We start from the raw sequence: 26,040 nt of genomic DNA, 5'->3' as shown, positions 1-26,040 counted from the left end.
ACACCGACGATCGTGAATATCGGTGTTATTCGGCCGCTTTGAAACTCGTGGTTTCGTGGACGGTGCCTACCCTCACAGTGACTGCCCTCCTGCGTGCGCTGGTATCCCGGGTAGCAGTGGCACTTGAAGGAGCCGTCTGTGTTGATGCAGCGGCCGTACGCACAAAGCCGGACGTCCTCGCACTCGTCGATGTCTGCGTGAGAGCAATTTCAAACATGAAGCTGCGTGAATCTGCGTCGGATCACCGGATGAGAATTCTATCGTCGCATCGCGTGTGAAAACGGCCTGAAGTCGCTCGGCTGTCGAAAGCTTCTCCCCGTTGCTGATAGGAAAAGTTAAGTGAGCATTACTGACCGCTGCAGCCTTTGCTGTCTGCAGATGGGAGGAAGCCCTCGTTGCACAGGCAACGGTAAGTACCGGGGAGGTTCTCACAGCGCCCGTTAGGACAGATGCCAGGCTTCTGACACTCATTAATGTCTGGTGAAACACATGGGAGGAAATAAAACAAAGTCACTCACGGTGATGCATACACCTGTTATTAGAGATACATTATCTCTTGTCAACATTTGCACTTGACGTTGATTTTCTGCAAGTTCATTGGAATTGCCTGTAAATATGAGTGTGTTGGAAAAGCAGTAAAAAAAGATAGACGTGTAAAACATATACAGTCTTAATCGGCAACATGGAATGTTTCTACCTCATATATGACTGCTGTAAACAAAATCTTTGAAACGCCTTTCCCAATCTGCATTAACAAGACAGCACTGTGGTTATGAAAGGAGGTTCATACGTTTTATTGCTGTTTGGCGGGACTGGACTCACCGTAGCAGGTGCCAGCTCGGGCCTCATGGCCGGGCAAGCAAGGAACACACTCATAAGACCCTGGTGTGTTCTCACACTGCTCGTTGGGACAAGTGTTGGGATTCAAACACTCATTTATGTCTGGAATAAATGGGCACAAAATTGACAGGATTGTTCACATTGCATTCCTAAACACGCAGACATGCAAGCGTGACGCACACCGACACATATACTGATCTGCTGTGAGTCAACAAACAATTTCCCGACAGGCCCGCACGGTAATATCTGTAATACTCAGTGTCTTGGTACCTTCACAGGCGGGGTGACGGTGGGACTTGCTCCTGAAGCCACTGTGACATTCACATTTATAAGACCCGGGTAAGTTCACACAATGGCCTCCGGCAGCGCAGATGTCTTGCTGAGAGCACTCGTTCCTGTCTGTGGAACAGGACAATTAGGGCCCGGGCCAAAAAAAAAAAAAAAAAAAAACGGTTCACAGAATAACCGGGTCTTTACCTCAGAGGCCTGACTTACCTATGCACTTAAGTCTGCCGTGCTGCACCATGTGTTTATAGCCCGGCCGACAGACGCACTTGTAGCCACCGTCAATGTTGACACAAAGTCCTCTGCCGTGGCCGCACGGCTCTGACTCACATTCGTTATCGTCTGGACAAGAGGAGTCAGAGTGAGTCGGAAAAGTGCAGCAGCCACACATAACGGAAACAATGGTAAATATTATAGAACGTCACGGAGGTCAGAGGACAAGCCATCCCAATTCCAGTCAATTTGTGAGTAAGGCGACCTTTTACTGACTACTAGTTCCATGTAGACATGATAAAATAAAAAAACAAAAAAACAAAACACATACACATGCTTAGCATTTTCAAACAATTAGTTTCTACATTTAACCAAGAGGCCAAAAAAAAGGCTTGAAGCAAATATAACATACAACTTCCTCGAACTAGAAACTTCCTGAGATGTCTCGTCGGTACTGTCCCGTGTGCCATGACAACCGTCGCTATCGCCGCTGTGTCTCCACCGTCGTCTCTTACCCTCACAGATGTTCCTCAGCAGGTTGAGATGGTAGCCGGGGTGACAGTGACAGATGTGGCCGTTCAGGCTGTTCTCACACTCCCCGTGACCACAAATGTTTCTGCTTAGCCTACATTCATCTGTCTCTGCTTTAAGGAGTATACCAAGAGAAGACTAGCATCATATATTCAGTATATACATGCCTACATCTCTCTATCTATCATTGTTGTTTTATACAAAGCTAAAAAATGCCCATGCAGTGCCAATGTTCCAAATATCCAAACTAGTAATTCTTAAAATTCTAAAATGTTGGAGTCATGATAAGAAAAAAAAAAAAAAAAAAAAAAAAGCTAAAGAAACACAAATGATTGCCAATGCCTTGTGAATCCTGATTATCTCTGGGGCAATTCCGTGTATAACACATACAATGCTTTAAAACAGTGGCTCAAAATATAGTTATGACAACATTTCCGCTCCCATAAAACAGCGAGAGTGTGAACATGGCCTTTCAGGCTGGTTCAAGTTTCATGGTTGAATGTGCATGAATGGTGCCTAAAGGCGTGACTTGTTCATTAAAAAAGAAAAACACAAGTCAGACTAGATTGAACTTGTGTGGAACTTGCTGGATTGTTTTGATTTATCTGCGGCACCACTTGGTTTGGGTAGTGTTAAGAAATATTCCATAAATAACATGCATGCCATCGTAAACGTTATTTACTGCTTGAGGGAGAAAGACAACATGTCATCTGAGAGAAATGAACATTATCGTCTCCTACTGGGGGAGTGTGGAAAGCTTTATTTTCTATTTTTGAGGTACAGAAAATGTGAAAAAAAGAAGAAGAAAAAAAACAAATGGACAGAAGAGGACATAGGGGTTTTGAAGTTTTGTGCGAAACTCACGAATGGCTTTTGTCTGCGTCTCTAAGGGGTCATTGCCCGCTGTCATCCGGATGATTGTAGGAGGGGTGGATTTAATAACTGAGGATGCAACGGAGGAGAAATGAAGTGGTTAGAGTTCAGGAGTAATGATGACCTGCTGATCTTCAGCGCTTCCGCCTTTATCGCTTCAAGAGAGCATTTTTTTCCACACGTTTGTATTGGCGCTCGGTGTAATTAGCACTGAGAGGAGAAGATCTTCCTTCAAAGAGACAGCTTGTGAAACAAACGCTTTGTCGGCATGTTGATTACAGGTGTTATTGAGCAAAGGCGCCTTTACCAGGCACACGAGGGCTGTGGGTGCTGGTGGGAGCCTGATGCACGGGCGTTGTCGTCTCTTGAGGCCTTTCCTGATTAAAAACAGAAGAAAAAAAAACCCAGAAAATTTTACATTTTGTCTGCAAAATATGCAGCAATTAAATGTGCTATTTTTTATTTATTTATTTTTTAATCAGGGGGTCAGGAGGATGCTTTTTCCAGCATGCTTATGCTTTAAATCACGATTTAAAAATAGCTGGAAAGTTACAAGTTTATTTCTTATTCAAAAATAAAAGTTATAGCAGCTGCAGATTGTATATAAAAACCAGAGACTTCAAATTAAAAAAAGCTTTTATTAATGGAGATAATTTCTTACCGTCCGCTCGAGCTCTGAAAATAAAGGGGATAGCGGAGAATTAAACACATGAATTCACACAATCTGTAGATATTGGCATGTTTGTTGTCTGAGAGAAGGTGAGAAGACTGAAATACTCACCCTCCTTGTCAGGTTTGGGTTGGAAAAATATGGGAGGGAAAGCCACAGTTTCTCTTATGTTTTTAAGGAAGTATCCTTTCCCAGCTGGACAGATGTCACTGAAAGCCACTAAGTAGCACATAGAGAAAAAGAAAACAGCTTAATTCTGATTTTCTTTATACTACATCACATCTTGCTGAATACAATTTTTTTTCATTTCCACTTTTTACAAGTAGCGTACATTCATGAGCCTTCCCAGTACCAAACATGATATGAGATGTGATACAGCAACATCAAAATCCTTTTTCCAACTTAATAATTCAGGTAGTAATCATATTTATGGCCCGATGCACTAAGATCCTGTATAAAGTCAGTGTAATGACATACTCAAGCAAATAGATGCAGTGAATTTTTGTGTGTTTTGCAGGCGATCAACTAACAATAAACACCTAAAGGACATCCTTCCCAATAAAAGGTATTTAAACTAAGGCTTTGCCTGAAGTAGGCTTTGTTCACATGAGAACAATCTGCTGGAAATGGTGTCGTTAATCATTTAGTTTTGGTTGACTTTGCCATGGAGTGATAAGATGGAGCGTTTATTCCCCAAAATCACTAAATGAATGTGTTCAACTGGAATTGGAGGTGTTGGTGATCTGACTTATCAAACATATTGACGCGTTAACGCAAACGAGTCTGAATGATTTGCGGCGTGATCTTAGCATGAACCCATTCCAGGACATCCTCTCAGTACAATGAATGAAAAGTTATAGCGAACCACTAATTCAATAAATAAATACATAATCAAACAGATTCAAAGTTTTCATTGAAAATAAATAAATTATTACCCAACAGCTCGATTCCGACATTCAGTCTGCAGTTATAAAGTACTAAAGAATCACCAAATCTTCAAAACTATGACTTTCTAGTCAGAAAGTCAAGGTAGAAAGAGGGAGGAGGAGTGGAAGTAACATTTGTAAATGTGTAATATTGGCAAGTGAGAATCGGGCTATGTATATTTTTTTGCCCCTCTTTTTGTGTGTCACACGTTTGCTTATTAGTTGAAATATGAATGAATGAAATGAAATATCGGCCCAAGTCGAGATATTTCCCTCCGTTCTATCAACCCCCAGATGAGTATGGATCAGCGGACAGAGGGAATTTGCTGCAAGCTCGACATGTTTTGATATGTTCTGCTCGTCCTTGCGTTGAGTGAATGAAACGTAATTAGAAACAAATAGCCCCCTCCTCATAATGTCTTACCCGTGCCCTCCCGGGGGCAGCTCTCGCAGTTGTGTCCCCAGGCGACGCCCACCGTGCAGCAGCACATCTCCCGCGTGAGGTGCGTCGGCAGCGGGTGCTCGCAGCCCCGGGACTCGGAGGCCATCAGGAAGCACTGAGCCTGTTCTGCTGGAGGCTCTAAGAAGGAGGAGACGACACGTGTTCTGTGGCAACGGAACGAGGCTCGACAAGAGCATTTGGGGGACAAAAAAACGTCGCCTCGTGCAGGCGGACGTTGGGGGGGGGGGGGGGGGGGGGGAGAAGCGAGGTCTCGCACTCACCGACACACCGGTTGTTCTCCAGGACAAAACCGGACTTACAGGAACAGTTGAAACCTCCCAGTGTGTTCAGGCAGTCGCCGTTCTGACAGACCCCCTGCATGGTGCACTCGTTGATGTCTTTAAGTGGAGGAGGTGAGGTAGAGACAAGGGAAATATTACGACATTTTATTACGTATATTCAAATTGGACTTTATTATGAACTTAATCCTGCCTGTATTACCTTGGCAGTGGGTGCTGTTGAATCTTTTATAGCCCTGAGGACAGTTGGAGCCATAATCCTCCACGATGGTCTGTTTGACTGACGCTTCTGGAAGGAGGAGGAGACGAGACAAGTTTCGTTTGAGGTTTCATTCGTTTGACGACTGATAATATTGAATATCTGCATTTCAGTGATATGAAATGAATGACAGACAATTTTGTTTAATATAAATGTTGTAGATTTAGTATAGATGGCATAGATCAGGACATTTTTACAGGATGCTTTTCTTAATCCACCACATGTAACTCTTTATCTTATTATTAACTTTCATGAGGTGTCGAGAGGTTTGAACTTCTTGAGCAAATATATTATAATAAGTAATACATTGCATGGTAATGTGGGAGTAGTAGGTGTCTTTAATGATTCACATATATATATTCAGTAAAGACATTATTCAATTTAATTCATTTTGTAAGTAGAAATTGTGAAATATTTTGGTCTGTTATATTTATTTTGACACGTTTGACTTTATTAACTTTATTAACATAAACTTTACAGATCTTTTAAATAGACACTGGATAGTTTTTGGGTTGTTTTTTTTTGCGAATCCTACAAAGGGTTAATGTTTGTGATTCCTTTTTTGTGAAATACATGATGAATTACCTGCCCATTTGCCTTTGGCCTCTTTTAAAGTCTGTGGTTATTTAATTATTGCTCGAAGTTAACCTGTTTTAAAGCACAGAGAGAAATGATGACAGGCGCCAGTGTTTGCAGGAGGTGACCGAGCGGTGACAACTCAGCTTGACATTCAAACTGTGGAAAACCGCAGGGCTGACAAAACCCAGAGCTCCAAAAAAAACCCTGAAATACAGCAACACCTCCCAGTGCTTATAAAAGTGCCTAATTAGCACGTCGTCCGTCCCGGGTTTAATCTATTTAAAACCAGGATGGTGAATATGACAAGCTGTGATCCTTGGCAAGAAGAAAGTAAATATTTTTCAATGTGACAAATGAGTCTTGAATGCTACTAAGAAACTGAACTTTGACATTTGCAAAATATATCTTTTTTGCTCAATAGTTGATTGTTTGATGGGCCAGAATGATAACAGTGTCATAATAACGTTTAAATTTAAAATTCTAACTTTTATTTCTACTGTAGCGCAGAGTATGTCTGGTCAAAATGTTTTTTTGTCTTTGCAAAACTGAACAATTACTATGGAAAAATGACAACAATTGCAGCATGAGGACAATTTCAATGAAACTTTCTGGTGGAAAATACAGTGAAATTACAAAAAAAAAAAAAACTTATTGTGAAGCTGTTGCATTATGAGTGTTTTTACAAACTCACTACCAATTCACATTCTCCATGTTGAAAAGTTGGATGGTGCATATTTACACACACAGCATTTTGACAATAACTTGAAACTCCATAATCTTCTTGACTTCAGACAGTCAAGCACGCAACAGCCATTAAAAGTTCTGAGCTCCATCACATTGTTCTGTTTTTTTTTTTCTTGACAAATGAACTGGTTATAGCAATGTATTTGGCTCTGAGAGAGAATGGGAGACAGCAGTTTGATTGGTCTGTTTGAAGCGATGCCTGAAACATGTCAGAGTAATGAAAAGATCAAGTGCGACACTCTTGAACCGCATGCCCTCCTGGTCTTAAATTATGCAGTTAAATCAGTAAATTCAGATTTAACACGGCTCCCGTGTCGTTTACAGCATTAATTTGAGGCCTGAATTCGTCTGAGGCCTATATCTCATTTGTCTGAATGAAAACAGTCCCAGTGTAAAGCCGTCGCATGTCGGTTTGTAGGGTGTGAACGCGGTGGTTTTTGTCGCCACTGAACAAAGCCATTTTACGCTTTTCCTGTCTTTGTTCCGAATTAATAACAACCATGTGATTTCTTTACATATTACAAATGATCTTCTCTGCCAGACACAGCATACTTTCCAAAATCTAAAACTATACCTTCAGTAAGTTGTCTGAAAGTTTTTTTTTTTTGGCTTCCTTCTCTAATGACAGTGTTAAAATCCCTCCCCGAAGTTTCACTACATAAAAATGTAACATTCCTATTTTTCTTACTCTAAATGAGACCAAAATTGCCGACCAAGATGATAGTGCTTCACTAGAGGAGTAAAACCATACGAGACATTTACATTACAGAGCAGCAGGAGCCGATGGGTGGAGAGGTCACATCACTCCTCGCTTACCTTTTCATTAGAGAGGGGCTTAAGAAAGGGACACGAATGTGACAAACTAGAGAGTGCTCTGAATCGCAAACCCCGTTGTCGAAAGACCGAGCAGACTTACAGTATCAGGTTTTGTGAAAGGCTGCATTGTCTGCGCCAGAACTGAGCGATGGAATAATAGCAGAGTGGAAAAACGTGAGCCGCCAAGATTTTCTTGAAATTCAATCTTCTGCAATGCGAAGACAGTCCTGCACTGGGCAGGCTTATAGGAACATGCTTAAGTGGAGGCTTATTTTCCGACATTCTCCTTTTCTGCCTCGCCGTCTGTGTGTAATTCCCGTAATTTCTTCCGTTTTCGCGTTTCCCAACATTTCACACACACTCCCCACTCCACCTTACCACTAACTCTCACGTATACATTCAAGCACCTTTTTTCTTTTCTTTTTTCTTTTTTCATAGAGGCTATAAAAAGCGATTGTTTCAATCCGGGGGCCGTAATTTCATAAGGTGGGAATTGGAGGGAAGGCTTGACATTTTTGGCTCAATAAACGGTCTTTTATTCCGTGGAAAACACAAAGCGTTTAGCACATTAACATCAAACCACTTTTAACTGCAATCTCACTCTTGCTATTTTTGCACATTCGCGGTAGAATATAAACACGGCGCCTAGTTTGTTATATCCGGCTGCATTGGGAGAATATATGCCTCCTTTTTGAAAGCGGGGTTTAAAGAAGAGGTGCGGCGTGACTCACTCGGTAGCTTGGGGCACTGATAGCACTTGTTCTGCCCCCATGAGTTTCCCACGCTGCCACAGCAGTCCTCCTGATTGGTCAGAACGGGGAGCGGGGTGCTGTTGCACTAAATCGGTAAGAAAAAAACACAGTGAGGGGATGACACACACACACACACATTGCGGGCGTTTCTGGTTTGAACGAGGCCGCACTCACAGCTTGTTTGGGCGTGGTCTCCTGGAAGCAGCGCCCCTTCGGTTTGTGTCTTGCTGGGACGGGGCGCTGCCCTATCTTGTGAGGGGGTTTAATGTCTGAAGGATCCAGAGGCTGGATGACTACAGAGGTGTCGGGCGTATGGTGGACCCGTACGTTAAACTGCACTGGAAACGGGAGAAAAGGAGCACATCAGAGGAGCCTCGTTCATCACGGGTGAAACTGAAAAGACGCTTAAGTGGTGCACACCTTCGGACGAGTGGTGCCCCACCGCCGACAGCGGGAGCGTGAAGCGCGTCTGTGTCATCTGGGTGCGCAGTATTCCCGTCTGCTCCACGAGTTTGAGGCCGTCCGGCTTGAGGTGGTCCGGGTACACCGGCTGCTTGTTGCCGCGCGCCGCCTGAGCCTGCTGCATCTGATGGAGGGGAAACTGGCAGAGGCGCCCGGTGAAGCCGGGAGGACACAGGCAGTGCTTCCTCGAGCTGCATACTCCTCCGTTCATACATGTCAGAGGACACACCACTGCAGAGAGAGAGAGAGAGAGAGAGAGAGAGGGAGGCAAGAAATGTATCATACAGACATGAACAAACTCTGTTTATATGCATGGAGTACATCATGTCCCGACTCGAATACATGAAATTTTAAGGTACTGGCATTTTACAGCTGGCATTTCCACTTCATTACAGTTTAAATATATTTGGCTTTTTCAGCTTTAGTTGATATTAAAATAAAGACTTCACACAATGTTTAATATTGGAAAATGTAAAAAAAAAGATTGAAAGTACGTATTTGTTTTATGAGACTTTTACAAAGCTTGTTTAAAAAAAAAAAAAAAACAACAACAGTACTCCAACTAAAGAAAAAGTCAAAGTAGCCCAATGAATCCATTGAAAAACACATTAGATCCATCTTCCAACTGCTTCTTACAACTCATGGATGGTGGCGCTGATTTTAGCTGAGTATGGCTGAAGGCAGGTGAACCCTGGTGAGGTTGATAATCCATAACAGGGTAAACACACACAGGAAGTTCATAATACTGCATACAATATTCAGAAAGTCAGCCTCGTGATCTATATTCAATATCGGGCTTCACTAAGCAACAATTGATTTCTAAATTTCTCTCTATAAATTTAATTCCTACAGTTAAACAATAATATATATGTTATGTATCACTCATTTGGTTTGTTTTTTAAATACGCAATCATCTAAAATGTAGCCTCCCACATCTTTGGCTTTCACTTTGTTTTTCTTCATTGAGATCGCCTGTTTACATAACTTCACACTGCGAGAAATACCGAAAGGTGGATCTGTCCTATGATATTTACACCTTTCTAATTCTGTGACCATCCTATACGTTTTGGCACTTTCACTGAAAATACATCAAACTGCGAATACATCTGTGCTTTAGCTTAAGTAGGAGCCTTTGTGATTGGCTTCCATTCATGATGGAGAACGTTTCCATTTTTGTATTGATAGTCGAGTACCTGAGAACCTCTTCTTCTCATGTATTGTGAGTCACTGCACTTTGCCAGTTCCATGAGACTGTCGGACTGTAAGTGCTGATTTAGCACCCACTGAGTTCACAGACGTTTATATGATCTTTTACGTGATCATGGGAACAACCTGATGATTTAATGTTATGTAACATAAATGTGGCAGACTGACTGAGAAGCTTGCGGCTGAAGCAGGGCCACATAAAATATTCACTTTGAACTGTACCACCGTAAAAAAAAAATCACATCGGCTTGACCAACGGACGGATTGCTCCATTCAGGAAAGCAGGTAAAGTCATTGACGTGTATTACGGCTTCGTTCTCACATATGGAAAAGATCTCGAAATGTGTGGGAAAGCTGCTGGCTGGAGAGAGCTTCATGGCATATTCTTTATTCGAGGGAGTTTTATTGGGTCTCCCATTGTGTTTATTCAAGCGCAGTGCTTTTGAAATCCCCACATTAGAACAATCAGAGGAAAGAGATAGAGACGTAGAGAAAAAAAAAGTCAAACCAAGTATCCTTTGACAGCTGAAGTGAAAACCAGGATATCTCCTCAGATACATGCTAATCCTGCATGACATCAGTAATTTTGGGATTACTGGGGCCATGTCACAAGTAAAAAAGACATGTAGGTAAAGGTTATGGCTGCACAATGCATCGCAAATGTATCATTATGAACATTAGCGATACACATGACTGAATTGCAATAAATCACATGTTTCCATACATTCATGGATCCCTGCTGCCCTCGAATGTGTTGACGACAAGTAATATTTCACTTCACTGTTTCAACACTATATTGTACTTGGTTGCAACAGTGAGAAGCACAAACCTCAAGGGAAATTGACAAAAACAAAAAAGTCAGAAACGTCTATGCTTGCGAAATGCTTCCACAATGGAACTGCAGATGCACGTGATACCAAAAAAAAAAAAAAAAGGCAAACAAACATAGTCACAGTGGTTAAATCCAGTCCAAAAAAAGATCGAGCCCTATCATTTGGAAGGACAACTCCCGAAGCACAAAGACATCAAGTGTTTATTTATCCCATATCGCAATACTAAACAACCAATAGCATAAGTCTAGTATTACTCAGAAAAGCAGGCAGATTACAGAAAGGATATAATCCTATATCAGCACAGGCAAACTGCTTACACTGCGAGGAGTTTGGAGTCAACAAACGAAACATCGGTTCCTACTGTCACTCGGAAACAACACAATGCTCATATAATGCCAAATAAATGGGCCTATTTAGCTTTGAAAGGTGGTTGATTGCTGTGCTTCTGATTGTATGTTCTTTTTCAGATTGTACATTATTACGAGCGGCTTTCGGGGCCCATATGAAATTATAGCTCTTCTCACGCTATTTAAAATGTTTTTACTCAGAAATAAAAACACATCTTTATATAAAACCTACAACTGGTTTTGTATTGAGGATTTTTTTTTTTTTATATCTCCATTAAATGTATGATTAAGTCCATTTGGTAATTGTGCTTGAATGACATTATCAATTTCACCCTTGATTTATTTCATGTTTTTAAAAAAAAAACAAGATTATGTCACAAAAAATAAACAGAAAGTCATGCTAGGAAAATGCATCCCCCTGAACTCCAGGCTGAAATGCACAGAAATGTACACGTTTTTAGGTATTTTAATCCAGCGTTTTGCAGGTCGGACAGTATACTAAAAATCTTTGGATTTGTAAACTATCCCTTGCAATTCGGACAAATCTGAATCGGAGCTCCATTTATTTCAAAGACTAAACGATAAGAAAATGAACCAGCGAAACTAAATAGTGCATCTCCTTATTTAGCTCAAAGAAGACAAAAAATGAAACCACGAACAAGCAAATGTTTACATGCAGTTTTCTGACAGGCCTCATTCTTGCCCGCAACTGCAGTTCGTTCAGTTAGTGTTCTGCACCTCCTCCCATCTTTTACAATGAAGTTCAAGAGTTGGCAGTAAACAGTGTTTTTTTTCCCCTCAAACTTATTTTCCCTCCATGGTCTGTTTTTTGATGTCATTTGAAACAGAATCATAACTCCCTTGTAAAATAACCTCGGCACCGTGTTGATGTCAACCAGCAATGTTTTTTGTTTCCCAACAAACGAGAGGAGGGGAGAGGAGAGGAGAGGAGAGGAGAGGAGAGGAGAGGAGAGGAGAGGAGAGGAGAGGAGAGGAGAGGAGAGGAGGCCTCTTTTTGCTGCTGAGCCAAGTGTTGTACATATGGAAGTAATTAGGCGCGGGACTGCCAAGGAGTCTGGGCTGCAGCGTAATTAGGGGACTAGATCACTTTCAACACAGCGGGGACATCCTCGCAGAGTGAAAGTCTGGCAGAGAAAGGAAGGACGGCCCACCAGGTTGGGCAAAGTATCTGAAATCTGCCCCCACGGTAGATACTACAGACGCAGCATCGAAGCGCCGACAGCACCATGTGACAGTGGTCTCTGACCACTACGACTGCTCGCACAATGGCAGGAGAAAAGACTGGATTCCAACCAAATCTGTCAAGAGTTCCTCCGGGCCTACGAACCCCCGGTTTCTGCAGTACAGAATCTGAATTTAGACTGAGAGGAACCAGGGTGAGATGCGGGGGTTGGAAATTGAGATTGCAGAAGCAGAAGGCGAGCAGAGCAACTTTTTTTTTTTTTTTTCCAAAGGCTGTTACACAATCCAAACCCACAGAGATGGGGGAGATGACATACTGTAGACACTGTCTGAACTGGGGCCCCATATGGCTGCAGAGGTGTGTGAGTGAGGCCGAACACAAAAGGAAAAGGAGGGACATCATATTTCACATTTCGGATTGAATGTCCCGGGTGGGGCGCTGGAAGCCTCTGCATAAAAGCTTCAGATGTCGCGACGTCACGCCAGTGTGACGGGTCGCCACCGCACTTGTTTGTGAGTTTATGAGGTCATGATATTGAGTTCGGTGCATGTTTGATCTCATCGCTTCTATCGTTTCTGTGTTAGATCAGCTCATAAATCTACTGGCAAAAGTAAAGCGTTTGTGTTTGATACCTGTGTAGACATTTTTAACTCAACTTACCCAAAAGCTACTAAATGTATTTTTTTTTTAAATAATGCAAATGTGCATTTATAAACTAAAATAACTAAATATAAAGCAACAACAGGACGTGGGCTGCCTGTTAGCTCAGTGAACAAATCCTAATATCTCTCATACTATAAATAGTGTTTTCGTCCTTTAGCTTGTGCTTTATTGAAAAACAAAGTTATCATAAGTTTTCTTTGTATTTCTAGCTTCTCTCTTTACACTTGCAACTATTTCTTTTGTATAATTCACATTTACCCACAAGCTTCATGGCCACCATAGGTTCTCATCACTTCATTAGAAAGGGTATATATATATATATAGTTAAAATCAAACCCAGATTTTACGACATTTCAATAACATCATTCATAAGTAATGTTATGAAAATACTGGATTGTAATTACTAGTTACTTATTTAAATATCGTGGTTACTTATGAGTTACAGAAAAGCAAAAGCAAAAGTAAGTAATTACTTGACAAACTCAGTCATGCGCCACTATTATTTGTCTTTCTGTATTTTACACTATGTGCACATTTTACTGTGCACATAGTTGTGATGTCACAGGGCCTGCTCCATCCTCGCAGTGGAAACATGCACGTGAAAAATCAACCAATCAACTATTTTCTAAAAAGGAGAAGTTGCCTGTCAGGTTAATTCTCATACGGCGGTTTGGAGAAAGTTCCTCCTTCATCACAGCTCAGAATTAACTCAACGCTCCTGTCAACAGGTGCGATCACAACGGCGCATCGCGTTTGCATTAATCTGATCGCTGGCTCGTGTTTACATCAGCTGTCTCACGTCTGTTTCTCTTCGGAGCTCCATGAGGGCTGAATAAAGTGTGTGTTTATAATAACACGCAGTCACTCCTCTCCTGCACATCTGCATCCTTCATTTAAGGCAGCGAGTCGTATTGGCAGTGTGCGGGCTAATGCTTTCTGCAGACACTCGACCCAGGGAGGCGCGTTGGCCCGTATACGTGTGCGATATTAAACAGGGAGCCACCGTGGCTATCAGTGACTCCACGTGACTCTTCCACTCTCCCCCCGTCGGTGTCTCAGGTTTTGTACCACACCTTTGTCTCCAGAGATCTAACACATACCTGAGACGAGAGGCGGTGTGTCATTAAAAATCGAATGTGCCCACGAGTAATTTGGTGGTCTAAGTGAATGCGAGGCATGAATGAGGCTTGCTGGCTGAATGGCGGGGGGGGGGGGGGGGGGGGGGGGACTTGAGGCCGGGAGCCAGTGATGCTATCATGACCATTATTTTCCACATGTTGCAGTCAAAGAAAACAGAGGAAGGTTAAAAGCGAGCCAAGCTTCAAAGCCTGCCTGTTTTGCATCACTTTACCATTTAAATCTGCACCGACTCGATACTCACTGCAATTGTCAGCTTTGAAGACACGTATAAAGCCAAAAATGACAGAAAGCATTCTGCGCCGAAATTATCTAAATCCTGTTGTAACACAAATTGGGCAAGAATTAATGTACGAAAATGCCAAAAGACTACAATCTTCGCAGCGTTGAAACAAGTTTCTGCTTGGCTGCTCCAGCCTGCTGTGCGCTGTAACTCCCACTACATTTAAGACAACCTGACGATCACTTGCCAGCGTCGTCTTGTTCCTCCACCGAAAACAATGTGGAGCTGAAGATTAAGCAGCTATAATTGCCTGCAAGAGCAGTTAGTTCTATTAGCTTTCATCAACGTGACGAGTGATTCGTGGAAATTTCTGCCGAACCATCCATCCATCCATCCATCATCCATCCATCCATCCATCCATCCATCCATCCATCCATCTATAGCCAATGTCATGATGCCTTCTTTTTTCACTCATGAACAAGAACCGAAGATAAAAAAAAAAAAAACTCTTCCTCCGGTTTAAGGTCATATTTGTCTCTGATGTGATTAAATGTCAAAATAGATTCATTACTGCTTTCATTGACTTAAAAAAAAAAAAAAAAACGAAGGAGAAATACTGGTTGTATTGAAGTGAATTCAAATCAGTCCAGACTCTGAAATAAACTAAGTTTTGTTTTTTTTAAAGTTCTATTTTGGATGTTTTCTCACAGTTTTGTTTTTGTCCACTGAACCAATGACTTTGTATAGTTCCCATAAAGACAAAGGATAGAAGTTGTTTTGCTGCTTTAAAGCTTCTCCATTTATATTGTTTTCTGGTTCACTTTCAGCCATGTTGTTGCCTGTTCTTCAAAATCCAAAACCCAGCATTGCTACACATGCATCGGCACTTCTGGCAAATTCCTTTTAAAATTCAAGCTTAGGAAGAGTTTATGGCTCAGGTAATTCCCAATGCAGAAAGTAAATCACAAAAAAAACACTTTTGGGTAGTACAATTAACTGAAAAAGTTCATACGAATAAAGTATAGCATTACGTATTGTTCATTACTTTTGTCCACAGCTATATTTCTTTAAAAAAATAATGATCCAGCAAAGCAGAGAAAACATTAAGTGTTGACTTTATAGTTAGCTGTCAGTACTTTGAAACCTAATTTAATAGTGTACTCCAGCTTGCAGGTACGTTCCAAGAGTCAGGAAACATATAATTTTCCCACACAGCCTTCAACTACAGCTCGAAGGGCACACTGAGCTGGAGGGGGGGTTGTTGGGGGGGGGGGGGTATCTTTGTCCTCAAACTGTTATCGCCGGTGTTTCATATGACATACAAATGGGAGGTCTTTCTCCAAGACGTCACACTGCCAGTGAGAGGAGAAAAACAGACGAAGGAATACAATATTTGTCATCTATATCATATATCTGAGAAATTGAAGATGCTAAAACAACACAGAGCAAAGAGGAGAAATCCACAGAAGAAAGACTAATGTCATGACATTTCAACAGAGACTCACAGATGTTACTTTTCTTTTTTTTTTTTTTTAATGCTCAGTAATAACATACTGCGCATTCCTAAACTGCTAAGCACGTAAAGTGAGTGTATCTTGAACGATGTGTGGAAAAAAGAAAGCGTTGTATGACCGCGAAAAATACGTAGACTCAGACCGGTGGGGGAAATTGTGAGATGAAGAGAAAGTACAAAAACAAAGGAAAGAAAAAGGAGAAAGGGGGGGGGGGAGGACCTTTGATTGCTCTATAAGAAACCCACCCGCCCACCCCTGTCTGTCTGGAGATGACGCATCGTCAGCCCCCCCACCTCACCAGCCTCCGCCGCAGCCGCACCCTCCCAGCACAAAAACAACAAATTACAGTCCTACAAACCACAGCTCGCTCCACTGAAAACTACTGCAGACATAATCCAAAACCATGCGGGTGATAGAACGGTCTGATCCGTCCTTTTCTTTGGCTACCGTCTTCTGGCGAAGCCACAAATAGAAGTTTTACCAGTCTGCAAAGACTCAGACAACAAAGTCAGCGATGATGCCCACTGAGTCACTTTCACTATGTTTCGGGGCCACGTCTGAGTCAACGCACTCAAACCAAAGCAATCAAGTCAGAAATGAGAAACTTAATACCATTTTGGTCATTGTGTGACTTTTTTCCGTGAGCTCGTAAGCTGACACAAACGCTGAACATACCGAGACCAAACCACCGGTCGCGTTTCCACTGGTGGAGTTTTCCAGCGTTATACTGTAACTTCGAGTGCAGATATGGGAGAGAACGACTCATCTCACATACCAGTTTAACGGAAAAATAAATCAAAAATGACATTAAATGAAATAGTGAAACCTTTCTTGGAATATTCTCTCCAAATATTTACTCAAACATGTTTTCTCGCTTGCATTTTTTTTTATTGGATCAGTCTGCACATCATTCGTCATCCCTGTCAGTGTTTTTCCCGGACCACATTAGCCTGCTGCTGCCGAAATTTCAGAGCTTTTTTTTTTATGATGCGCAGCAAAATCTCGCCACTTCAACTTCAGTTCACACGAGGCCAGGTGGGTTAAGTCCAGCCGAGAAGTTCAGGCTTCCATTTGACGTCCAAAACAATGACCTACGGAGCAACGAAAATCAAGTGTGAACTGTGATCGAACACATTTAGCACCGCTTTCTTTCTCACGTTATAAAAATGGTTTCATTTCTCACTAAATCGATACCAAACAGGGCGCATGAGGTGACCGGAGAGGGCTGCCGACAACTCTAGTCTCTTATTCCTCGACTGTTTTATTTATGTTCCCAGAACTTGAGGAAAAAGTCACAATGCCGCATCCTAACAACAGGCTGAGGTTGAAGCAACGGTCGGGTCAAACGAGGATCGCAACCTGCCACCAACACACAAAGATCTTCAGCGAGAAAACTCGTCAACTTCTTACCAACATAATTTACAGTCTTCTTTTTCTATTTCTCACACAAGAATAGAAGGATTATTTATGTTTCCAGTCATATTCTTGGAGAGCTGAAGACAGACGTCGAAAACTGGGCACCTTCCAGTTAGGGAAAGTTCCAATATCTTTATTGGGTTAATGTTATATTTAGAAAATTGTCTGAGCTCAGTCTGATCCCCTTTATACACCAACTCACCATAACCTGCATCAAGAAGATTTTCACAGGTACAAGTGAAGTGCAAGGGGCAGACTAAAAGCTGGGGTTACCGACACTGTTTATCTGTTTAGTGCAGTCAGGCAGAATTAGCAGTATTTAGCCAGATGCTACATTTAACTAATATGTACACAAGTGGATTATTACTTTATTTACTGGCCCTGCTGAAATAAGACAGTGAGGTCACTGTGGAGCTGGTTGGAGAAGAGAGTGCACCGTAACCACAGGCTTCATAGACGGTATTCCTTATCAACACTTTAATGAATTTTAGAATTGTATTTGTCTTAATTATCGAAAGCAGGTGCCTCAATGCAATTTAGATCAGTTATAACAGAGACTAATTCCCCCCAAAACATGAACCCCTCTGCCTGTGTTGACCATTTTCACCTCATAAGTGTTGAAATTTGCAAAAAAAAATAGTAGTAGATACATTCAGTACCATCTCAGAAGAAAAAAAAAGCATTGAATATTTCTCAAGATTCTGAAACTTACTTTCAAATACTTGCCAAAATGTTCCTGTAGCTTTGGCTTTCTGCTGACTTTTTCCATGAGTTGCACCCCATTTTAGTATATTCTTATAAAATGAACTGCAAAACAGTGACTGAAAACCCACAACAGCCGCCGTTTAAAGCAACGATATGAAAATAGATTTCAGTGTGTGACGTACTTCCTTTTACCATCAGCTCCAACGCGGGGAAACCGCGTCCCCAAATACGCCTACCATCCCCTGTCACGGCGAGGCCACATACCGCACAAAGCGAGGAGCGACGTATGAAGTGGGTCAGAGTCCTGCAGTCGAGGCCAGACGATGGGAGTGAATGACATAATCACTGCCTTTTGAAAACCTATGTTCGCATTCCTCCTCCCTGCTGCAGCGCTCTCCATCAAACCCCTGGAAACTGAGCGCGGCCCTCGGACCTCGGCAATCCAAACAACGCGGTGTGCCCTTTGCCGGAGTCCGGCGCTGTCGCCGAAGGCATTCATTACCGCTCGCAGTGGGCCTGAAGCAACAGCTTATCAACGCCGCGGAACCCGGGCGATGACGACAGGCCGACTTCTCCCGGGAAACCGAGGCAGCCATCATTAAGAAGATCAGGACGGATCTGAAAGAGGAGGGCTGCAATTATCCAAATCTAAATCAAACTCTGCCTTGCACAATGTGATTTTCACATGTCACGGAAATATGCAATCTGGTTTACATAGCTCTTGGGTGGGCACAAATCCAGCATTACCCTGTCACTCCCCTCTGGCAGAGATGTTTGTGGAAAAGAAAGCCCGAGAGTCAGACAGGATCTTGGCACAAAGGCGGATGATGTCATATAATGACTATCTCAAATCCGAGGCTATAGGGACGGGAGGGCAGGCAGGTAAGAGGAGCGCTGACAGCGCTCTGCGGAGATTATGTCAGATCGCTTGCCCTGCGGGATCCTCGGCGCTGGGGCGCGTGGCAGGTAAACGTCTGTAGGCCTCACAGTCCCAGGCCGCGCTGGCAGAGCCCGTGTTATTCTGTTTACCCTGGCTAATCGCTGCAGCTACAGGGTCCTGCACGCCGTGGGTGCAGTCCCCGAGCGCTCGCATTCCTCCGAGTGGCTTTAAATAACTGCTCCGTTTCTCCCCCTCACTACGCAAATGGGAGGAGAGTGTTAAAGATGGCAAAGAAGGTTGTTTGTGTGAGTTTGGTTCAGGACGCCACTTCTGAGAAACACTCGCGCAAACATACACACTGCTCCCCTGTGATGATCGGGAGGGAAAGAAACACTTCTAATTGATGCTTTGTTTTTTTTTCCAAACTGAATTTGTTGTGGTCTTCATTCAAACATGTGCAGCCCCCCCACCCCCCCAAAAAAAAGTTGGCTTCCTTTCACAGAAAGTGATGAAATAAGGGCGTCTGATTTCATGGGAAACTTCTGCACCGACTATAAAGACTTTAGCAGAGTGATGCAACCAGGACAAAAGTAAAAACAGCAGGTTTAAAACTTCTACCCGTGATCAACTTTAGAGAAGGGTGCAGGGAGAATTAAAAGGAACTGTGATTTTTATGACCTTGTTAAAAAAAAAAAAAAAAAAAAAAAAAAAATTCTTTAAATATTCATATTGCTTGACTGAAAGCCAAAACCAACACTAGTGTGAGTGAATAATGATCTCACTTGTGAAATCCCAATACAACCCCATACAACCCCATGTATTACTGCCTTCCCAACTGGCTTAAATATATATATATATATATATATATACTCTCAGCCACTCTCAACAACAGCCTGCAGGACCACACGTTGCACGTATCGCTAAGGAGCTTTCTTGATTAATAAGCTGTGAATGAATGTGCATGAGCCTCCCTCGAGCGTGTGTGTTTGTGTTTGCCTGGGTGTGAGTGCGGGAGCCGTGCCCAGCTCTGCCTCTGAGTTCATTCCAACCTGTGGCGAAAATGCGGAGAGCTGCAGGTTTTTGGTTGCCTGTGTCAGACCGCCTTCTTGAAAGCTTGGCACGGGGGGAAGAAGAGTGTGTGTGTGGGGAAAAGGCAGAGGGCTTTGAAAGGTAAAATAAACTCTCCTCCCTAAATAGAGGGAGAGCAGGAGCGGCCCTGTCGAACTGTATTTAACTGACTTGTCTTCATTTACAGGCTCCCATGGACCTCTGACCCATGCCAAAGGAAAACCAAAACAAACCACAAGGTTACCACTGTCACTTTGCTCTAAATATGAAAACCACATGGGAAATCCTGAAATAGCCATTTCCATTTGTCACAATGCCCATTTTAGGGGCGAGTGGGCCAGACTGCGATATGATGAGGTCACTTCCTGTGTGACACGAGGCCCAGCGCTCAGAGTTATTCCAGAAAAAGACAGAAATCAAGAGCAGGCCGGACGTTCCGAGGCCTGATAAAAAGGCGAGATGCTGCTGCGATGCAGGAGAGACGGGGGCCGTCTGGGAGCCGAGCAGCTGCCGCCAGGGAGGGTGACACATGGGATGCCTCTGTGATAGCAACAGTGAGGGAAAATTAGACATCAAGCAAGACGTACTTCCTCAAGAACAACTCGAGGCCATGTACAAATCTCAAATATGGCCAACTTCCATTATGGCAGTGGGCCACAAAAGAGGCAAAACTGTAAAAGAATTTTCGGGACGAGAACTGGAGCTGTTAAATTAACATAAAGAGCTACCGGAAGCTTATTGAATCAATGATACATAACTTTTTTTTTCAACATTTAAAGAATAATTGCCATTGATTTTGGGTTCAAACGTTTGGGTTTTTCAGAATTACCTTGCAAGCCACAGGGAAAACCGATAGGGCCACATGTGACCCATCAACCAGTTGCCAGTTGCTCATGACGTGACCACTTTATTTATACAGGACATCAGTGATAACTGCTTCACGTCTGGCGACGTGTCAGGGCAGTGAGCTTCAACGAGCTTGGGGGAAAGTGCCAGGTTAAAAACAAAGATGAACCCATCAAAAAGAAGAAGAAAAAAAATGGAGGACCGAGAGTCACATATCATTTAATAGAAGCAAATGGAGAAAAATAAAGCTGAATATGTGTCTTTAGCTGTGAAAAACTGGCACATGAAAGTTTGAAACTGTCTATTAAAGGTGGACTGAGACGAACAGATATTATTAAAATCCACGCATAAACGGAAGAGATGCCTCAATATTCTCAGAACCGGGTGGCTCTGGAGGAAATTTCTAATTCAGATACAGGAAGCAGGAAAACACATAGATCCGTTAAAGAGACATATTTTATATCCGCTGCAGTCTTTCCTGGATTAAACATGTCAGGGAAAGTCTCATAGCAAACATCTCAACATGGTGTGAACTTCAATTTATGAACGACGGCTGATCAGACAGGTGGATGCTGCCAGTTTGAATTATGCACACTTTAAATAGCAATACGACTTTATCCATGACGGATATGCAGTAATCTCCATCTGTGTTAATCGCTCTCAAATGGGAGATAAAAGTTTTGAAAGAGCTGCCTGTCGTTAAGGTGATTTGTAACCAAGGTGATGGGCTCGGTCTGAACATCTGGGTGGTCGTCTGTCTGGAACAACTTAATCACACCCTGCTCGGATCAAAGCCAACGTTATTTTACTCTCATTGCCTGATTGAAATTTAGATGATTGAAGTGCACAAACAAATGGTTTGGAAGGGAAAAAAAACTGAAACAAACGAAAGCATCTGCCTTTGAGAAAACAAAGCTGCTCAATGACACAACGACACACACGGTGGTTAAAATTGCTCTAATATTATTATTAAATATGCAGTAAAGCAGTTTGTCTCTACAGAGTTTATTATGTGCATCGTGTCGCACTTGGATTTACTTTGGGTCTATTTTGGGGCTTTGAGGAGGTTGTCTTTATCTAAAACGTCAATAAATATCTGCACCTCATCACTGATATACTGCAAAGATACAAGTAAGTCGTTTCCAGGGTTGTTTTCCCAACCGCAACATAAAACTGAACACTGACTGAAGAACAATCAATGAAACACGTATTCAAATAAAGAATCCACAAATGATTCCATAATGAAAATAACTGTGATTTTTCAGCCCGAGTTTGTTATCCAATACCCGAACAATGAGGTTTTGAGGAAATGTCAAGTTATTTGCAGCTTGAGAAAACGTTTTTTTTTTCCTTTTCAATTTCCTATAGATTAAAAAGTGTCGGCTGTTGGGTAAATAATGGCTTCTCATTGAAGTTTGTTTTTCTTTCTTGTGAGACGACCCTCATTTAATTGCTCATCATCCATCTAACTCTGCTCTGGAGATGAGTTCTTGTTTATCTTTAAGCTTGTCTCCAGAACTGAATTAAAAGATCCTCTTCCCAGGACCGGTGGACTACTTGAAGGACTTCGCGATTACTAAATTTGCTATGTTTAGCGAACACGTGGTCCGAGCTCATGCATCAATTATTTTCTTTAGTCAGTGTTATCTGAAACACAGGCAGGTCATCCGTCTGCCGCTGAGGACTATCAATGAGAAGGGGGGATTTTTCGAGGTTTAATATCATCATAAAATCTCAAAGCATTCCTCCGTGGAAGCGCAAACCTCCTGCCAACACTGAGATGTTCTCAACTTAAACCCGGGGCTGGAGATTCTTAGGTTTTCAGTCACTTTTTGGCCCAAAAAAAAAAAAAAAGGCAGACGAAGAAGATTATTCTGAAACTTTCCTCTCTATTACTTTCAAAAGGTACACTCATAAAATGATACACATCCGCTTGGCAGAAGTCCCAGAATCCGATCATAGGTATTGTTTCTTGGATGTGAACCAGGTTGTTCACCAAACTCAGGTGTTGTAAATGCCTCCGCAAGTCGACATATATTTCTTTGCACTTCCGCGCACTTCTGAGGAAAGGTTAGGGCGGGTTTGTTCGCTCCGGGGCCGCGCTGACATCACAAGCTCTCAAATATGGAAAAAAGTCTTCGTATTGTTGCTGCTGCAGCCATGGCCGTTTTAACACGGGAGAGAGAAATTTCCACTTGTCCGCACCACATTCCAGCGCTGAGCAACACACATCTCCCGTCCAGGCCGGAGCTTCGGCCCTCAAACTCAGCCCAGAGCATTTCAGGTACTCTCAAGAAAAACCCGGGAGCAGAATCGGCTGTCGTGGCCATTTTGTTATCCGAGACCCAAAAAAACGCGAAGCCACATGAGGTATTCCAGGAATTTAATGTATCTCTCTTAAATTATTTGACACGGAGGCTCCAGAACGTGACGCACCGCAAGAAAAGCCGAAGGGGAAGAGGGACGACCGGGCGCCGACTCTCTGACGCTCCATTGTGTCCGAGGGGGGGGGAGGAGAGTGTCACGGCACTACGGGGAGGATTCGTTTAACTTTGATTAAATCCAGGCTGCTTTACCTCCACTACTGCATACCAGAGAAAACAGCTGGAGTGGCAACATCTGTACCAACAAGAGTGTGTGTGTGTGTGTGTGTGTGTGTGTGTGTGTGTGTGTGTGTGTGTGTGTGTGTGTGTGTGTGTGTGTGTGTGTGTGTGTGTGTATACAGCACTACAGATGTGATTTATTCCTACTGACTGTTAACATCCCAGAGGTTCCACCTTGAAATATAAAGATTAAAATCACGTTTAACCGTCCAGGGAGGCTGATAAACTTCTGGACAGATTCCACATCATGAAATGATCGGAAAGATCGCCGTTTTAGAGGATGAATGGAAACCCATACACAGGCCAGTGTTAAATCAGCAGGATAATAAAGCTGCGTCTTATTAGCTGGGCAAATCCATCAATGTGAAGCGATGTTGGTGAAAAAGGGACGACAGAGCGTGTCTGAGTTTCCCCACTGATGGGAGTGACAGTCAAACGGGTCGGAATAATGTGAGACTGATTGCAGACTGCGAGGCTCCATGCCTCCCCACAGCTGATCTGATACAGCAAGCAGAGAAAAGCTGCACTCAGAGAGTCAGGGGGGGCGGTGGTGTAGGGAGGGGTTGAAAAAAAAAAAAAAAAAAGTAGTAGAGTATAGATCTGAAGAGTACATTTATATGCTGTGTAATGAGCCATGCCTCACTAATTAAAGTGTAACACAGGCACATTTTTTTTTTCCCAGGATGCAGTGGAGGGCGAACCTGCCTCACCTCACCATAGCCACATATTTATTTACGGAGCTCCTCCTCCTCATGCTGTAATGACACAAATTAATGGTGGATATCAGTGGCCTACATCAAACCTTCAATTATGAATGAATCATGTAGTTTCACTGGTTTTGGTTTTGCTGGTTACAATCACTGGCGAGAGCTTATCGGTCTTGTTTACAAATCTGTGAGTAAGGTTTGTGTTTTTGGGGCGGCTTATTGCCCATTTTTACTTCATATATCATTCTTTTTTAATGAAACTATTTTATTTAAGTATTTTCTAGCCATATGATGCTAAAGTTTAGCAGCTGTTTCGAACTCATCGCTTAAACTTGCACCAACATCTAAATGATCCTTGTACTTTCACAGATGTTTTTGGTTTTATTTTTCTCCTGTTAACAGTCATTTTTGGGTGGTAAACGCTATGAAATGCTTTACTGTCATCAAGGTAGTACTTTTGGGGTATCCATCCCCTTTTTTCAACTGTGTAATTTTACTCATACTTCAGGAAAAGTTGCACCATGCAACTTTATCTCTGAGTTCAACCCCAGTTTGATCTTAGATTCGAACCTTTGAATCTGTGTCATTGAAGCCATTAAGTTTCGTCTTCTAATAGAGAAAAAAGAATATCCTGTTGCCTTACTCCTGTTTTAACAAAAACAAACCGACATTGATCTGGAAAATGTATTTTGGATAGTGATATATGATTAAACTGAATTGCCTGCAATCGAAGATGCAATAAATTACTTGCAAGGTAAATAATACTTTATGTAGTGTTTAAAATAATGACGTTATGATTTAACAACTGCACTTTTACTTGTACATTTTAAGCAATGTAACAGTAGGTGAACTCTTTCCACCTCTTGTCAATTGCCCAACAGATAATAAAACTGTCTCTCCTCACTGTACATAAATATCCTTCTTCGCTGTACAACAGGTGTTTATGTCATTATAAAATATAAACTATAAGTTGCTGTCAGATCATGAGCCACACGATAAGCAGTGAAACCACTCCACGCATTCAAAAAAAGTTCTTACAGTTCACTATATTCCAAAAAACAGTACTTTCACTATTGATAGCCATACATTTACTAGTAGTTGGATATAAGCAACGTAACAATAGTTGTACTTGAGTACACATTTTGAGTACGTTTTTCCAATTCTTGTCAATTAAAAACAAACAATAGATTGTTGTCTGTGATTATAAGTCATGCTATTCACTTTAAAAAAAAAACTACAACATACTTGTATTCATAATCGAGCGCAATTAAATGAATGTAACAGCAGTTGTACTTGAGCACCGACGTTCAGTCCTCCTCCGTCTTTTACTGCGGGAGTAATTGGGCTGTATAATAGAACACAAATAGAGCCTCGTTTATAAGGAGGCAACACTTTTTTCCATGCAGCAACTACATAACACACTTCAATTTAAAGCCTCCTTAATAGAGTTCCATAATAGTAATGAGCACTGCAATTGTGCACAAACGGTCCATTTATGCGTGCAGAGGAGGAAGGGGGGGACCTTTAAAACCCCGGGGTCAGGGGCAGCGCGATTAGTTAATCTCGGACCTATTTATAACCCCCCCAGGCGGGCGTCGGAGGAGCGACCTCGTTAAACAAAAAAACCACAAACGTCACGGTCGGAGCGGCGGTCACTCACCGACCCTGAAGCCCTGTCCGATGAGCGTGTCCGCCCCCTGGCCGTTCTCCGCGATCAGCGTGGTGTTGTTGCCCTGCTCGCAGGTATCCTGACACTGGCCCTTCAGGCAGATCCGCTTGCAGATGAGCGGCGCGATGACCACCTTGAAGCGCTCGCGGGCGGACGCGCGCTCCGCGCACCACGCCAGCCGCTGGACGCTCAGCCAGATGACGAGCAGATGGGGGATCAGGGAGGGCATCCTGGCATCACCTCGCCCCGGCCCTCCTGCGCCCCGAGATCCACACGCCGCTGGCTTCAGCTCCCGGGCTTCGTCAGAGGAGTTTCTTGACGTCTCATG

At 42.6% G+C, this 26,040-nt stretch overlaps 1 protein-coding gene across 3 annotated transcripts in view; it reads right to left on the bottom strand.

Annotated features, from left to right (window-relative positions):
• The window catches only part of ltbp3 (latent transforming growth factor beta binding protein 3), a 36,186-nt gene extending 10,146 nt beyond the window's left edge, over nt 1-26,040 (bottom strand). For 2 of the 3 annotated variants that reach the window (XM_080509496.1, XM_080509498.1), the window contains exons 1-17: nt 25,704-26,040; nt 8,650-8,922; nt 8,404-8,567; nt 8,209-8,314; nt 5,282-5,368; nt 5,062-5,178; nt 4,763-4,918; nt 3,524-3,631; nt 3,404-3,417; nt 3,050-3,119; nt 2,734-2,811; nt 1,854-1,982; nt 1,336-1,467; nt 1,111-1,239; nt 823-942; nt 355-477; nt 71-193 (exon numbers count right to left, since the gene is read on the bottom strand). In XM_080509496.1, coding sequence (XP_080365622.1) covers nt 71-193; nt 355-477; nt 823-942; nt 1,111-1,239; nt 1,336-1,467; nt 1,854-1,982; nt 2,734-2,811; nt 3,050-3,119; nt 3,404-3,417; nt 3,524-3,631; nt 4,763-4,918; nt 5,062-5,178; nt 5,282-5,368; nt 8,209-8,314; nt 8,404-8,567; nt 8,650-8,922; nt 25,704-25,941 — 2,167 coding nt within the window. In that variant the 5' untranslated portion in view covers nt 25,942-26,040. The remainder of the gene's footprint in view (nt 1-70; nt 194-354; nt 478-822; nt 943-1,110; nt 1,240-1,335; nt 1,468-1,853; nt 1,983-2,733; nt 2,812-3,049; nt 3,120-3,403; nt 3,418-3,523; nt 3,632-4,762; nt 4,919-5,061; nt 5,179-5,281; nt 5,369-8,208; nt 8,315-8,403; nt 8,568-8,649; nt 8,923-25,703) is intronic. The other variant, XM_080509497.1, reaches the window with a different exon arrangement.

This window comes from Blennius ocellaris, assembly GCF_963422515.1.
Source record: "Blennius ocellaris genome assembly, chromosome: 14".
In the NCBI taxonomy this organism is placed as follows: Eukaryota; Metazoa; Chordata; class Actinopteri; order Blenniiformes; family Blenniidae; genus Blennius; species Blennius ocellaris.
This window is presented reverse-complemented; position numbering and strand designations above follow the sequence as displayed.